Raw genomic sequence first — 17,579 nt, forward strand, 5'->3', positions numbered from 1 at the left:
AGTTTCGATATGGGATGACTTATGACTCGATAATAGTTGTAACAGTTAGATTATTTGATTTTTCTAACTCGTCTTGTCGCTTGCATTCCAACGATTAGTATAGACGGTCACGTGCTCACTTGTTCATTGTTTCATATTTATAAGTTTCCTACCGTTTCTTTCTTCTTTTCCTCTTTTTTTTGTCTCGTTACTTCTATATATTATCTCCTATAACATGGAATTCATAAAATAAAATAACATATCAATTAATGATGGTCTAAATAGAGTTAAACTCTGTATTAAGTTTCCATCTAACATTTCCATATCTCAATGAATTCATCGTTAATGGTGAATTAATACTTCTTTTATACGGTAAAAAAATCATTGAAATATAAAAAATGACAATAAAATGTAATTGATTCAATTTTTTTTTATGAGTTTTCAAAAATATATTTTTTTTCACAGATTTAATTGCATATTTAGTTGAGAATTTACAGGGTGAATGCGACCTCAATTTGGGACCTGGAAACAAGAGAAACCAGTTCCCTATTTGACAGAAGGCAGATGCCAACCAATGTTCATCAGCCTTTTGAGTAACACCTGTTGAGAAGCATTCAAAAGCAACTATACATCTCACTTGAGAACCAAAGCACCTCTAGTCATCCACAATTACCACTTAATTCCAATCTGAATCATAGCAAATAAAAAGCCTTCCCCTCATGTTATTGGGAAATTGCAACAGATTGGAACAGCACTGTATTTGAATATGGAAGCAAACGCCAGTGGGCAGTGCATATGACACCTAAATTCGGTCTGATTCATTATGAATAACACAAATAGTAAAGGAATGCAAACCCTACAATTTAAGGACTTTTTACAGCTCAATGCCCATTTCAGATCCCTGTCTTGACAGCAAAGTAGTAAAGTATCATTGTTTTAACTTTCCCACTGATCTCTTCCCAATTGTTGCCTGTGGTTAGCAAAACGAGGGGCAATAGATGTGCATGCATTATAAGAATTTCATTAAACCTGATCAAGCTTATAGTTCATACAAATTTCATACAAAGAAGAGTCCTGACTTTACAAGATTACAAGCATGCACAGAGAGAACCCCAATTTCCTACAGAAATGAAACACCGCTGGACCCCTATTAAATAGAGTGTTTACAGGCACAGAATATAATGGGGAAAAGGTCTATGAGGCATAGAACAGGTCGTGTCCTAGGCACTAGCACTTATCCTTTTTACTGCTGTTAAGCACTCTGTGGAGTTGAAAAGCTTCACCTTGATCCCCATTCAAAGACCTCCTTACCAAACAGCAAGCAGTAAGCTGCTTGAGTAACCGTTCGAGATGTGGATGCAAGCAACCTTGCAAATCTTTCACATTCGGATTAGTTGATAAGACCATGGCATTCACTGTGTCAGCTACAATTTCACGCTGTGTATCCTCAAGAAGATAACCAACAGGGGACTCTTGTGGTCGTTCATATGCCAGCAAAGCAACAGAGTCCTGAGAAAAGGGAGTTCAATTGATTAGTTACAACAGGGTCTTATTAAACCATACGGAGAGAATCATGCGCTAGAAATCTATGGTGCAAACGAAGAACATCATTCTTCAACAGATGGGTTGTAGTCTAGTGTACTACATTTCCAACTAACTTAAAAGATTTAACATTATGAATACGTAAGTGGCATAAGAAATCCAAATGAAAAAAAGAAAATATAGCTGCTAACCCACTGCTTTCAAAGATTTGGTTGGAGGAGAAATAGAACTTTTGAGAATGTTCACAAAAATTTTCCAATTTTGGGTCCAAGTGACATTTTTATCATTCCTAGGTGTACTTCTATACAATTTTGTAATTATGCGTCCTTTTCTATAAAGACCACTAGCAGAAGTTCATTATATTTTCCTTTGGTTGCTGATGGGGATGGGAGGACAGCTGATCTTCCATTCTTTTGGAACTTTCCTCTCATCAATGAAATGTTTGTTTCTATTAAAAAAAATGGAAAATCAAACCTAACGCCAGTTTTTTCAAGTAAAGTGAGTGAAGACCTTTGATTACATGTTTGTTTATTAGCCTTCCGGAGAAGTTTTGGCATATATTAGACTGTTCTGAGTAACACCTTGGTGAAGATATGGTTCACAAGATCACCTACGTTCTTCTAATTACAATGAAGCCTCACCCGAAAACCCTTGTACAACATTGTTTAAAAATAATAACCATAATAAAAATAAAACCCTTGCACAGCTTGGGCATTTTTTGGGAAATCTAGTGTGCATTAGTAGGAAACAACCCTTTGGCTTCATTACTATTAGTTTTGCAATTCTAATAATGTTTCATGGTGAACTAGAGTAGGCTTTTACAATCTACCTAGTTTCCTCCATTAGGTTTGGACCCAATCCACTCATCGACTTATACATGTTTCTTGGGATACAACTGTTCTTGTTACAAGAAGATAAGTTTTAAATCAATTTAAATTAGATTCTCCTTGGAACACTTATGTAGTTTTTTCCTCGATCAAAAGTCCAAAACTCTGACACTTTTGTTTAAACCCCACACTCCAAACAACATCGTTATGATTCTTAACTTATTATATAAATCTTGTATTCCTAACCAGGAAAAAAACAATCTTGTTTACTTATTGACAGCACCTTTGCAGTCAACATATAAACACTTCTATCCTAAAAAATCTTTGAATGAACAAACATGTAAATGACTCTAGAACACAAGGAATTGCGACTTGTACTAAATGCTTCCACACTCCTAAGAAGAAAAATCTCAGTACCTGAACTAGATCCTGAAACCCAGGCAGACCATAAAACTTTGCCAGTTGATTCCTTCCATATTTAACAGCCTCCTCTAGTGCTCCAACCTACACATAATAATAGCAGGAAACTAAAAAAACAATTCAGATATTACATTACGATTTGAAAACATGTGACATTTCCATATTTCAAGAACGAAAAAAGTACCCTGACTAACTCAATGAATTTTTGACAATGAAGGAGAAAGCACGTAGCTGATTTTTCATCCTGCAAAAAAGCAAACTTGTTATCACTACTTAATAAATAATAGATCTTTGCAAGAAGATTGTATTTGAGATGATTAAACTAGGATGCAAGGAAATAAAGAACTGATGTAGTGTATTTCTTGAGCACTTTCATGTATTTCGTGTGTGGTTTCTTGGGCCTTCATATTCGTTTATTGACTGTTATTAACAAGTTCTTCATCCTTGGTTAAATGTTTTTTTTAACCAAGGTAAAAGTTTAATTTTTTTTTTATATATATAAGAGACAATTTCATTGATGATTGAAATTTACAAAATGGATGTATAATCCTAAAGTTTAAATTTTAAGATTTACCTCAATTGGTTAGTTGATTAAATCCATCGGTTGATTAAGGCTTTGTAGGCTGTTAGTCTATAATTACTTGTAAAAACAAGCTTATTAGTTTTTTGACTAATTGCAAATTCAGTAAGAAGTTTCTCAGAGATTTTACATTAAAAACTAAACTCACTCGGTTCAACAAAGAAAAATCTTGGTATATATTTGGCAATACAGAATAGAACAAAGAACTCAGAAAAACAAGAAACAACGATAATCAAGTATATATGCATAAAAGATGAGATAAATCAATAGATTGGAAATACAGTATCCTAAAACTCACAGCAATCCATAATGGTGCACTGACTGTGGGGCTAATTTCTTCTCTTTTATTCAAATAAAGAATTATTTTGAAGACTCAAAAGATCGATCAACCAGATTGTACTACCATAGATGTGTTACAAGTCTAAATTAGACTGCTGTTTTTTCATATCTATTTTCAAAAAATTACATGTCCCTTTTATAAGGAGAAATGCTAACTAAATCTAAATCAATAGATAATCTAAATTCCTTAAATACTAGGTAATCTAAATAAATCCTTAAATAATAGGTAACAAAATAAAATAAATCTAAATAGATCTCTAGTTATTAGGTAACAATATAGATAACATTAACTACTGAATTACACAAATATTCCTTAAATCAGGTTTTTTCTTCAATAATATGTATCATCATAATAAGGCCACTCAGAAACACCAAAATATACGATTAGTAATGGAGGTTTTCAAAATTATCCAAAAGATCAGCTAATCAATCGATTGTATCCTATAGCACTCCTATAGCACTGGAAATAATATTCTATTTCGGATTTCTTATTGTTTTTGCTATCAAATCACCGATTATATCCTTACGTACATGGCTACCAAATACCCACAAAGAGGCACACTACAGTACTTATATGCTTCTAGCCAGAATCTTATAAAAAATAGGAGCATATAGATTGTTTTAGATCAATACAGGAATTACTTTCACACGGCCATTCTATCTTTTTATCGTGGTTGAGCATAGAAGGCATAATTCAAATAATTTATGCAGCTTCAACATCGTTACATTTACATAGTGGCTAATTATGGTAAAAAAATATGAAGGTTGAAATATCTTCGGAAAGGTGAAGGGTTTTGTTTTAGGCTATAAAAAGTCATGTATGTTGTTGTAAAGTAGACTTCAAAATGTAGTAAAAAGAGCATTTGTGCTTTCTTTTAGTCAGGCTAAGTTTTTTTGCAATTCTTTAGGAAACGATACGAAGCTTCATTAAGGACAAAGGAAACGATACAAGGGACATACAAAAATAAAGCCCCGATAATAAATAAATAAATAAATAAAGCCCCAAAAAGGAAAAGGAAAAAAAAAAAAAAAAAAAAAAAAAAGAAGCTTCAATCAAGTAAAATAAGAGCTAAAGGATAGTTAACAAAAAGCTTTTTAAATCACCAATCACTCAAAAGCTTAAAAGTTATAGATTATGACCGGTGTAGATAAGGGTTTACAACACAAGATAACATTACCAAGCAAAATAACCCAAAACTTGTAGCCAAAATACACGTCATAACGATGCTAGAACACTAGAGATTTTATGAATAAAAAATGGGCCATCTTCTTGGCGTACAAGTTATGGATCTTAAATCTTAGCCTTAATATGTCTGAAATCATATATAGTTGGATATTATACGTTTTTCATATGATAAAGCAAATGTGAAAGTTTGAATTAAACAATGGTTCACCTGAACAATCTGCGGATACCACTCACTGAGCTTTCCAAGTGCAACATCAATCTCCCCCTTCCTGATCAGCTTCATCGACAAAAAATAAAAATATAAAAATATAAAAATAAAAACTGATCAAAAGCAAAGTTCCATACTGGCGTTGAATCTGATTGTTCAGTTTCTTCTACTTTTTTATATAGAAAATAGAACCACCAAAGCATATAAATAGACAAGAGTCTAAGCATTAGTTTTTTCTTTGTATAAAATAATTCGAAAAGAAAGAGTTCAATAGAAGGGAAACGAAGATAGGAAATGCACCTACCTAAACCCTATGCCTAAAGAGATAAGAGGGGATGACAAATTGGCATTCAACAAAGGGGGAAATTACAAAAGCATTGATTTCAACAACTATATGTTAAAAATAAAAATAAAAATAAAAAAGACAACAATTATAAAATTTACAAGTGCATCCATTATGCGAAAACAGGAACCTGACTCAAGACCACACATTGCAGGTGAAGGCAAAGAGATTTTTTTTTTTTCCTTTTTTTTTTTTTTTTTTTGAAGAACAATATTTTAGTTTCCATATTTAAGAGATACTTTCTCCTTTCTGTTCGCCGCTTTTACAGTGGGCATCCAGGTCTATATATATGTATATAACCAAACTTTAATAGAGAAATATAAGAATACAAGGAGATACAAAAGTAAAGCCAACAAAAGGAGGTGAGTTAAAGAAAGGGCCTCAACTCAGGTAAATAAAGACCATTCAGACTTAATAGGTAATACAAAAATGTTACAACACGAAAGCCCACAAAGAGATATTAAAATTAAGAAGGACCCAAACATCACTCAAAGACCTCTCGAGCCTTCTAAAGATTTTGTTTTTCTTCTGCCCCTAGCACTTAGCATCTTTATTTAATCATCTGATGCTCACCTCTACCATCAACTCCTTTATTCACAATCCGGATAGCTTTTGAACTAATTATTGGTAAACACTTCACATTCTTAGCAATGTGCAAACATTGTCTCAAACTCACAGTTAAGTTACTTGATTCTAGAGGTGAAGAGAAACTGCAGAACTGGGGAATTAGCCTCACATCTTGATAAACCTTAGTATTGATAATCAACTTCCATCAATTCTTCTTTAATTGAATTTAATTAAGAAGGTGAAGAGAAAAAGTGGTTGGAAGATCCTTTCGATTCTTTTGCTACCTTAGCTTCTTTGGGAGGGGATTCCTCTTCCCTCTGCCCTTAGGTTGTCTTCCTTTTTCATTCTTATACAAAACCAGGTTTCTTATAATAAAAAATTTATCATTCTTATTCTTTTTCAACAATAAAAGAACATTCTTTTTTGCTTCAAATAGAATATTCAACAGTCTTCAAAAAGCAGGGCAAGAAAACAACAGAGTTAAAGACACATTCTGACAATTGTACACAAATTTATAAATTAAAAAAAAAAACAATTAAATCGAGGAACAGCTCCCCACATAAAGAACAAATGCAAATTCACAAATCCAAATCCATGGAAGTCGATGGTGAAATAATTCATACCTGTCTTAGAGTCTTTCTCTGGCTTAGATCATACATGATATCTTGCTCATCAAAGCCATTTTCCTGAGCTATATAGATAGGAGGAACAGTGCTTTTGCACGCCATATCAAATGCACTGAGTGTATCCTCATAACCATAATGTTGCAAGTATGAGCGCACTATTCTGGTGAAAAAAAACATAACTGCCTGCGATCAGAGATCATATACACTCTGTTCTGACATTAAATGAAGTAGTTACATAAGTAATTTAAGAATATGCATAAGTAAAAGCCCATCCCTCACTCAAAATCTATTCTGCTGCTTTCTTCTGTACTATCATCATTTTCAATGAAATGCATATTCCTTACATTCATTCATTCATTCGTTCGTTCATTCATCCATATATGCACTGTCACCGTCCTCAAGGAAATTCCTATTTCTTACATCCATTCATGCATACACACAAAGAAGCAATTACATAAGTAGCTCAAGAATATGCACAAGTAAAAGCCCGTCCATCACTCAAGCACTATCCAGCTGCTTTCTTTTGTTACTATCACCAATTACATTGAAATGCCTATTCCCTACATTCATTCATGCATCCAGATATATACTGTCACCGTTCTCAAGGAAACTCCTGTTCCTTACATTCACTCATGCATACACACATCCATATATGTATATATATCAACAGTACTTGCTAGTTAGGTGGCTTCTCTATGTAAATAAGTAAATTTAATAATAAAAAGGTGGCTCCTGGATGATGGAAGATTATCATTATATTTAATCAAGGAGAAAAATATTATTGGGAGTACAACCAAAGTCGAACCTTATTAGATAAGGAGAAGATCAAGGGTATAGAAATGAGGACACCCATCCCCATTGGTATGAGGTCCTTTGGGTAAAACTAAAAGCAAAACCATGAGGGTTTGTGCCAAAGTGAACGATTTTCCGTGGAGATGTGAGAAAGGTCGTTCTCTCTAACAAGTGGTATCAGAGGAATGTCCTTGACTTAGCCATGTCAGTAGAATCCTCTCGCGCCAAACAAAGAAGTGGTGAGTCTGAGAGAGACATAGTCATGTAGCATTGTGGATGAGCCCTCAAATGCCTAACAAGTGTAGTTCGAGGGGAGGAATGGTTTAAGGTGTAATAAAAAGTAGACGACATCATGTAACCCACAACGTGATCTGTGGTATAGCTTTACAGATAAACGGTGTAATCCAAAGAAAATTTGTCAGGATGAGAGCTAAGTCTCGATGAAGCCAATGAGTTGAACGGATGGAATGACTATTGAAGAGAAGTTCACTAGTACTTTGTTTGAGGTGAGGATTGTTGGAGTGCAACTAAAGTCCCACGTCACCTAGTTAATGAGAAGATCATAGGTATATCAGTGAATACAACATATTGGCACAAGGCCTTTTGAGTAAAACCAAAACAAAGCCATAAGGTCTTATGCCCAAAGTGAACAATATCATACCAGTGTGGAGATATGTGAAGAGTCATTGTCCCTAACAAAAATGCATTTTTGGGTCATGAGATTTAAACTTAGTTTCTATTTGGTCCATGGAATTTTTAAATTAACACTTTTGGTCCTTCAAACTTAAATTTTGTTTCTATTTGGTCCTTTAAGGTTTCAAGTGACATTTTGGATTCTCAAATTTAGAATATGATTTCTAAGCAGTCTCTTAAGTTTGAGATTGGTTTCTAAATGGTCCCTTGTAAAGTAGACAGTAACTGGGTTAATGGAATGATGACATGGTAGTTAACATGCTCTAACGAGTTAAAATCTTGTCTATATTTTTATTTTTATATTTAGAAATTAATTAGATACCAATTTCAAACTTCATAGATCAATTAGAAATCTTTGAAACTTCAAGGACCGATTGGAAATCAAGTTCAAAACTTAATGACCAAACATGTCATTTTAAAAATCTCAAAAACTAAATAGAAACTAAAATCAAATATCAAGGACCAAAAGTGTTAGTTTAGAAAACTTAGGGAACAAATAAAAAATAAGTTCAAATTCCAAGTACCAAAAGTGTATTTTACCCTTTAATCAATCTCATCGATTATCTCATTGATACACTGATTCAATAATGTTATTTTATCAAATAGCAAATCATCTCACAATTTTGTAAACCAATTAGTCTGTCTGAGAAATCTTCTCTTTCTTTGGGTGCTCAAGAGTTGGCCAATTGGTTGAAAGCTCATGAAAAGGCTATAGGGTGCCCTGATACTAGCTACAATTTATCAATAGGCCTCCGGCCAACTACCCATGAATTTCCTAACTACTAAATTAATCCTCAACTAAATATTGTATGGTCAAATGGTTACTCAACAATGTCAAACTTGATAAACTAAAGAAGGGTTAGAGGATTTTAGGATATTTAAAAATAATATTTTTTACCTATAACTGACATTTGATGGCAAAGATAACTTCTCAATGGTGGTTTGTTGCTTCATCCTCTCTTGTGCTTCAAATACCTAAGAACAACAATGCAACACAGGAAAAATATCAACATGCATTTCAGTTAACCATCTCTAAGTTTAGATTCTACTGCCACATGCATGCAGCAACAACAATAACAACTTGAGCTCAAAAGAATTCTTTCAGAGCATGATTCCTGTTTCTGTAACTCCAAATATTCGGCAAATCACAGAATACAACTAGGGGAGAAACTTCCAGACATTGTATCCAGAAGGAAAAAGGTACACAAAATTTTATTAAAAGATACCTATCTAGTATTATCTATACGTGTGTATGTATGTAGATAAAGGTTGACAAAATAAAATTCATATTCATTATGAGTGACAAACAACTATTGAAGAAACGATAAACTTCAAAGTATTCTAGGAAAATATTATTAGTGCAAGAATTTTACATCTCATGAAACTTAATTTTAACAAACAGAAAACTTAATTTCAGCAAGAAGGGATTTTCTTTGTAGAAAAGGTTAAGTATTTTCTGTACTATCAAGATTTAAACAAGTCTCAGAGAGAAAATACGCATTCTGCAATTACATTTAATCCATCAGTATAATAGACTTCTTTTAAAAATTAAAAAAAAATCAAAAAAAAAAAAATCAAAGAGAGACAAAATGTCTTCTTACAATGATCAACTCAAGTACCCATGATTGAGAAAAAAAAGAAACCCAGGCTATGTGGGTATAATTGGTTATGCATGGGTTTAGTGCTGGAAAGGAAACAGTTTTTTTAGACAAAACATGGGAGAAAAAAATTGAGAGATAATGTCTTCTTGTAAGAATAAATATAAGATCCTCAGACACTTGAGGGAAACTGGTATTTAAGAGGACGTAAGTTCAGAAACTGACCTTGAGATCAAATGCAAATGGTTTCTGTCCAAAGTTGACAAGCACCCTGTCAGATTATAATAAATTCTCTCTTAAGAGTCAAGATATTCATAAAAATTATATAACAAAACTTTCATCAAAATAAAGTAAGAAGTTAAATTCAATAGCACAAGGATCTTAACATATTAGTAACACAACAATCACCTAGTTGTATATTGTAAGGCTGCACAAAGTCCAAATGAAGCCAATATAAGAAGAGATGCTTCAAACTTCAATCATCATTTATCACATGCTAAAACTTGAAAAACTTTAAGAGGCCTAGAAAAGAGAAAAGGAGAAAGCCATCGAAGTTTGCCACCATTACAATCATTATTGAAGCTTTGTGGACCCCAAGCCTCTGTGCAGTCAACATCAGGGAGGTGATTCAGAATATGTTCCCTAAAAAGATGGATAAACCAAGCTGGTTGTGTCACCTATTCATTTGGTGTAAACAGGCCAGGTTCATTTGGGATCATACAAGTGCTTCATTTCAGTGGCAGATGGCACTTCCTCTTGACATTCGGGATCTCCTTTCTCTTATGTTCACAGGGCATCCATTCAAGAAAGAAAGGAAGATCCTTTGGCTAAACTTCATTCGGGCTTGAGTGTAACTCTTGTATCTTCTCAGATAAGGAACAAGATCTCCAAGCTCTTCTCACACATCAATAATTTTCCTATTCTCTTACATGGTGGGAATTGAGCCCCTTTGGTAGTTTGGTAGTTATAGCTTATCTACCCTTATGACCAACTGGAAGAGTATTTGAAATCCATTGGATCGAATATCATCATTTTTGTAATTTCATTTTATCAATGGAAAGAAGAAGAAAAAAAAAGAACAAAAACCAAGCTGATTGTGTACTCTGTTATGCAAACGAGAAGACCCAATCAAATGAGATTAATTGGGTCCAAAACTTATCCTTTCCAATCTAATGGAAAATCCATATGGTCTTCAAAGGTCATTAGTTGCAAGAATGCCGGTGTCTTTGGTCAGCCTGGAATGTTTTTTGGTCATGTGATTCTTCTTTGAAGCAGCTCACTGGCAGTTTCAAGAATTAGAACTTAGGATCCTTCCAGCCTCGATTTGTCCCTTTTGCTATGTCAATGGTGATTGTCTTTACATATCTACTTAAGTATTAGCACAAGCTTTTCTCCTTCTTCAAAGATTCATGGGTTCCCTACTCCAATTTGAAGGATTTCTTCATCAGTTTATCCTTGGCTTTCATAGGCTTTGAAGCTTCACCTTTTTATGGTTAATCACGATTGTACCTCTTCCTTTGGTCCTTTTGGATGGTCAAGTTTTTCTGAGTCTTCTTTGTCTTGATCGACTGAAGTCTGCAAGATTGATAGCTTAAGATTTTCTTTTTTGTGTTCTCTTTCTAAGCCCTTTGTTGGTTTACCTAGATAGTCTGTTTCTCATTTGGAATGCATTTATTTCCCTTATGAAATTTGTTTGTTTAATTTTTGTTTTCTTCACTCCCTTGTGGAGTTTGTATCTTTGAACTGTTCGTCTCTTTCTATTTTTCCAACGAAAAGCTTGATAACTATTCAAAAAAAAAAAAAAAAAAAAAGTAATAAGGTAAAGTTTTTTCATTGTCTAATTTCTTACTAGTGGATTGATACCCCAGACATTGTGTGTGTGTGCATGTTTTTTCCCCTTAAGTTTAATCAGAAAGTTTTGTGATACTGGCCCCTTGAGATTGGGAAGCAAGTTAGCTGTGTTACACCAGGCATTCTAGAGACAAAAAGAAGAAATAATCAATGAAGCTTTAGATGAAATCACTATTCTTCCAATTGGTGAATATAAGAACATGCTTTAATAAAAACCGCCAACGGAAATACGGGAAGGAAAAGGAACAAAGAAAGTGAAGTTCTTTTGAACTTTGTGTATGCAGACATCGGAGTTAAACGCTCCTACAAGATGTCAAAGGGGATGCCCAAACCTATCCAAATCGGTGTCTCTGTTAAAGGGCAGAGGAAAACATGGGACACGTTTTTTTTTTTTTCCCTCTTGTTGGAAAGGTTGGACATCATTGCTACAACAATTTGATAACAGGCCTTCGATAATCAGATGCTATTCTCCACTGTTCTGTGGTCAAAGGTTTAGAGGAAAAGCACAAAATACTATGTCTCACATGCAATAAAGGCTCAGGGAATCTGGTTAGAGAGAAGTTACCAAGAATTATGAGAATGGAATGAGGATTTCAGGAAGACTTTCTATTTTTCTTCCTGGTGTTCCCTGTCTAATTCATTTTATAATTGTACTCATTTTCTAATGAAATCAAATACTCTTTTTATAATAAAAAGTGTGCTTTCAACCCCTAAAGAGTAGCCCCTTTGGCTAAGGCCTGCAGTCTCTAAGTAGCACCTACCTAGATGCCATGTGTTTGAAACTTGTCAGGTCCCTGGACATGGTGGATGGGCTGCAGCTTATGACTGAATTCTTATCCAATTTTTTGACACATCACCTGTAATAAAGTTACTTAGTTTTCTATCAAAGAAAATACAATACCCAAAATGTTTTTTAAAGATATAGGATGGAAGTGGTTTAATCTCTCTCGAGGAGGTAGGCTTACCCTTTGTGGTTCGATTTTGTCAAGTATTCCATTATATTACACGTCGCTTTTCCTTATGCCCCACATGTGCGCGTGAGTTGGGAAAGGCTGATTCGTAACTTCTATTGGGAAGGGAATAATAGGGGTAAATCTAATCATTTGGTTTTTTGGAATTTACCCTCTCAGCTACCAAGTGACGGGGGGTAGGTTTCAGTATTGGTGCAGGAAAAAATAGAAATTTTGCTCTTATTGTGAAGCGGACCGAGTCTTAGAAGCCTGTGGATAAACAATTCCAAGATTTTGGAATCAAATGGATTCTTATACATCTTTCAAGTTGGGATTGGGAAATTGGATTTCTTTTAGGAAAGATAATAGGGCATGCGACTCTCCTTTAAAGACACGTTTTCCTCAACTATTTACCATTTCTTTTTCTCCTAATGGTGTGGTGGCTAATTTTTTAATTCTCATCACTTATCTAGGTCTATTGTTCTCAGGAGGCTTCTTAAGGATGAGGAAATTTTATATTTTCAAGCATTGTTGGGGTTCTTTCTTCCTTCAAAGTTGGTTATTAAGAAGACCCGAGAAGATGGTCTTTGGAGGCTTCGGGCAAATTCACAGTGAAGTCCTTATCAAGAAAACTGGCATAATCTAATCCTTTGCATAAGGATTTATTATTTTGTGCTGTATAGAAGAAGAAATGTCCTGAGAAAATCAATATAATCTTATTATTTTATTGAATGGAAATTTAAATACGCCCAAAGTCTTACAAAGAAAGTTTCCTTTGTCAGCCCTTATGCTTTTGGTTTGTTCTCTTTGCTTCGAGAATGTGGATTCTTTATTTCACATCTATTTTGGCTATGCTTATTCACTTAACTGTTGGTATACAAGCTTCTCTCCATCTTCAATGTTTTAGGAGTTTTCTCTTTTAATTCGATGGATAATATTCATCAGCTTGTTCTTGGGATCTCTTTGACTTCAAAGCCTCTTTTATTGTGGCCTAATGGGATCAAACTCTTCCTTCAGAACTTTGGATGGAAAGAAATTTGAGGAATTTTATAAGTATCCGCCTTGGTCGACTCAATTCAATTCATCTCATTTGAAAGCTTCTACCTGGTGTTCTCTTTCAAGCTTTGTTGGTTTGTCTTTACCAGATATTAATCTTAATTGGGGTGCTTTTATTTTTCCTATGACTTATATTTTATTTGTTTTAAGTACTTCAGTTATTCGTTATTATTTTATAAAAAAAGCAAACTTTCATTGAGAAAAAATAAAAAAAGAATCCATAGGAAAACAAAAAAAACAAGCCCACAGAAAGAGCCAAACTGCAAAAAGGGGCTTTATTCAAGAAAGATAAAATCCAAACGAATAGTTATAAAAAAAATCTCAACATCGAAACCCAAAGAAGCATAGAGTCTAATGAAGAACGACACATCACCAAAAGATCTCTCCTGCCCCTAAAGATTCTACTATTTCTCTCATTCCACAAACTCTAAAAAATAGCACAAACCCCGATCCGCCACAAAAACAACTATTTCTCACGAAAAGACAAAAACATATGAAGCTCCACGAACAACTTTCTACTATTCAAAGGAGAGTTATTTCTTCCATTATTTTTAAAGAAGATTGTGAGTACCTAAACCAGTAAACTATGTTCAAGTTGGTAGTGCCAATGATGTTTTTTTATTTCATCGATCATATGAAATTTCAAGGAGGGGTGAAACATGCTAAGGTCCGTAGTACCTATGGTATAAATCAATGAATTATAACTTCCTTGCCATTTATTTACAAAAGAATGAAAAAAGTAAAAACTAAGCTAAGTGAATTGTTTTCATAACCACGGTATTCGGCAGCACCCTACTAATCCACAAAAAGATTCCATGTGCCTAACGCCATCTCAAGGAAACAAAGGCTTTCACATGTTAAGCTTTCAAAGGGCTATCTTGTTTAAGACTTATTGCATCAGAAGAAGAATTCCATTGAGTTGTTTAAAACCCTAAGACATACACAATCCTAACTAAATTATCAGAATAGACAACGTATATGAAGACAAAGTATCAAAGGGATAAAAGTTTGAGGAGGAGCATACTCTTCATTTTGGCTGTGAACAGCAATTGTAGGGAACAAAGGACCCTTCATGTCCTTCTCTACTGCTCCGACTACTATCCCATTTTTTCTGGTACATCAACAGAAAGAACCAGAAAGTATCATGATGATAAACTTTTAAAATAACCCTACAACGAAACAAGTACAGTAAACGAATGTCTTACGTGAAAAAGAATTCCTGTGAGGTGTAATTAATTCCAGCACCAACCGTATCGCCAGAAGTATATGTTGGACCAAAAGGCTCCTTCTTACCTAATCCACGATAAAGCAGTCCGTCATCTCCATGATATCCACAGCTATTAGGTTCCCACCTACTCGTCCAAATTAACAAGACAGGGCATTTGAGTGTTATTGAAACTAGGGGCCAATCGAAACAGAATTTCTTTTTCCTTTCATTCAATTGTGAGAATTAAAGATATCTCAGAAACTGAAAAGGATTGAGCAAAACTAAGTTACATCCACTCGAGGACTGAAAAAGCGTTTTGTGTTGATTATAAAGATCAGAAATAACTCGACGACTGTAGAAATTGTAAATTTCAGATACATTCATAATCTTAACTTGATACAGAGAGTGAATATTCATAGTCAAGGCAATCATACAGAAATCCAATAAAAGAATTACGAAAGGAATAGAGATAGAGGAACTATGTCGCACCCGGGCTGCCTTCGCATCTTGAAGCTCTCAGTGGTGAAGCCAATGGCAATCTGGCCTTTTGCCCCAGCGTCTTTTACATGAATCTCGAAGTAGTAGACAAGTCGCTTAATTGGAGCTGGCTTATTGGCTTGGACGACCCCAACATCGTGACCGTGAAGATTCACATTCGTATACTTCACAGAAAGCTTATCGGTGGTAACCAACAAGAAACCTCCGGAACTGTTGATGGTATTGAGTTCAGTGGGACACTCCTCGTCCTCGTCCATGTCGCATAGCCCCCGAGGCAGCCCCAATCGAGCCATTTCCAAGAAGTGCAATCCGAGATCTTGAGCAGGAGGAGGAGGAGGAGGAGTACTGCTATTGATGTCGTTGTTGTTGTTGTTGTTGTTGCTAGTGTTGTTGTGATTGTTCATCTTGAAGACAATTCGTTCCCCCTAGAATTCGAGAACCATTTCAGAAACCAAATGAATTCGAGGCCAACTCAGGCACTTGGAATTTCAAGCTATGGCAATGGCAATGGAGATTTTGGGGGAATTGACGAACAAGGAAGAGGAAGCACAATGGAGCAAGGAAGAATCTGTAGTATTCTTCTGTTTCGTTTTTCCTTCTTTTTCTTAATTGTCCTCTTTCCCTAACATAAATGAGAGTTTTTATTCCCTACAACGATCCTAGGGTTTCAAACACACACGATTTTGCCACGTCAATAGCCAGATGAAATCTGACGATTTGAATGAATTGTGTTCAAATCGTTATTGGGCTTTTAGGGTTTGGCAAATTTCAAGTATTAAGAGATAGATCAAAACTAAACCAGAGATGGCTTATGTAATAAAAGTGATTAACGTTGTGAAGGGTGTTATGGTAGTAGCATGTGGTACATCATCGGGAACCTTATACATCACTGCATGGTGTAGAAACATGATTGTTGTTTCTGAACGTGCTTTCAGTTCAAGTCTATGGCACAATAAACTTGAACATATGAACATTAAAGAAATGAAAATGTTGGTTACGATAGGAGGTTTAGAAGGTCTGATATCTATAGATATGGGTCTTCGTGAGTGCTATGTTGGCAAACAAAAACGAATTTGTTTCACAAAAGTTGATAGATAATCAAAGAAAGTATGATTGGAACGGAGAATATGATAAATCACAAAATTTGTTTTCATACAAATGTCTAAGGTCTTATAATAGAGGAGAATATGACAAGTTTGAATTCAAAACATTTTGTGCAACGAGGAAATTAGATTAATAAGGAGAGTTTCTAGACAGACAAAATGGTATTACTGTAAGGATTTACAAAACATTAAATGAGCGAGTAACGAGTATGAGGATTCATTATAGGTTGCCAAAACATTCTGGGATTATGACATGAATACAACAACTTACTTTATCAATAGAGTCATCAATATCTTTAGGGTTGAAGATGCCAGGAAAGGTATGGACATGAAAAGAACTCAACTATTTTCACTTTTGAACTTTTGGTTGCACTGTGTTACAGTCATGTTTTTTCAAGGCGTGTTGCTTATGACCACGGGTCAGATGTCCCAATCATACTTGTCCAGGACGTGCACATGCCCATTTCAAACCCATTTTACTAGTTTTTATGTCAAGTTAGGTCTTTACTATTTTTGTGGTATCAATTCGGGTGTGTAGGGTTGTTCACCAAAATCATGGCTACACCCGCCGGTGCTAAAATACCCCAAAATAGAATACAGGGGATGTGACTAGTTGTCAATTCTTCTTACCCGAGTTACATGTTATCAAAGTTGTGGTTGTTGCTTATTTGTTCTTAGCCTATAGCATTGTTTTTTACAAATTATTTTCAACGCATTTCCTTACTCATGTTTTCTAATGCACTTTCTCTCAAACGTGACCAAAGTTCGATCATACTTCGAATTGTCCGTGACTTATGATTTCCATACGACTACTTTTTTGTTAGGTTAGAACAAGTGCTACATATCGTTGTCCTGCTACCACAAGAGTACGATTGTGACAAGTGGTATCAAAGTCATGTCGCTTCCTTAAATCATAGTAATTAAACATGTCCGCTGCAAAACAACTTGGCAAGTCCCAAGTTGGCCGATTGGTAAAGATAAAAGATCATGAAATACTTAGTAAAGTTCCTTATGAAATTGGGCATTTGGAGTCTTGCATTAACAAGATTGCCGCGAATCTGACAAGATTGACAAAATGGTAGACCGCCTTGAAGCAATGCCCATTCATGCATTAATGGTTAGGGTTGAGCCTCTAGAAGACAAGGTCACAACTGTTGGTGGCTTCGAGTGTGGGGATAACTTTATGGGCTCTGTTGCCCGGATGGAAGAACATA

General features: G+C 34.8%; 1 protein-coding gene across 1 annotated transcript; it reads right to left on the minus strand.

Moving 5' to 3' along the window:
- Nucleotides 1-980: 980 nt before the first annotated feature.
- LOC111788794 (ran-binding protein M homolog) lies at nt 981-15,864 on the minus strand. Its single transcript, XM_023669300.2, has 10 exons — nt 15,254-15,864; nt 14,763-14,909; nt 14,582-14,668; nt 9,926-9,971; nt 9,001-9,077; nt 6,615-6,777; nt 5,082-5,150; nt 2,953-3,012; nt 2,766-2,852; nt 981-1,488 (listed from the first exon to the last, which is right to left on the minus strand). Exons 1-10 carry the CDS (start codon nt 15,664-15,666, stop codon nt 1,207-1,209), a joined length of 1,431 nt encoding a protein of 476 aa, XP_023525068.2. The 5' UTR covers nt 15,667-15,864; the 3' UTR covers nt 981-1,206.
- Nucleotides 15,865-17,579: the final 1,715 nt, after the last annotated feature.

Source organism: Cucurbita pepo, chromosome 2 (assembly GCF_057944985.1).
Source record: "Cucurbita pepo subsp. pepo isolate OVF chromosome 2, ASM5794498v1, whole genome shotgun sequence".
In the NCBI taxonomy this organism is placed as follows: domain Eukaryota; kingdom Viridiplantae; phylum Streptophyta; class Magnoliopsida; order Cucurbitales; family Cucurbitaceae; genus Cucurbita; species Cucurbita pepo.

Bases quoted from the DNA above. Each gene is read 5' to 3' on its own strand.
- LOC111788794 (XM_023669300.2), bottom strand. From the start codon at position 15,666: ATGAACAATCACAACAACACTAGCAACAACAACAACAACAACAACGAC. The intron at 9,078-9,925 runs GTCAGTTTCTGA...TGTTGTTCTTAG, and splicing joins CATTTGCATTTGATCTCAAG to GTATTTGAAGCACAAGAGAG. The intron at 3,013-5,081 runs GTGAACCATTGT...GCTTTTTTGCAG, and splicing joins GGTATCCGCAGATTGTTCAG to GATGAAAAATCAGCTACGTG.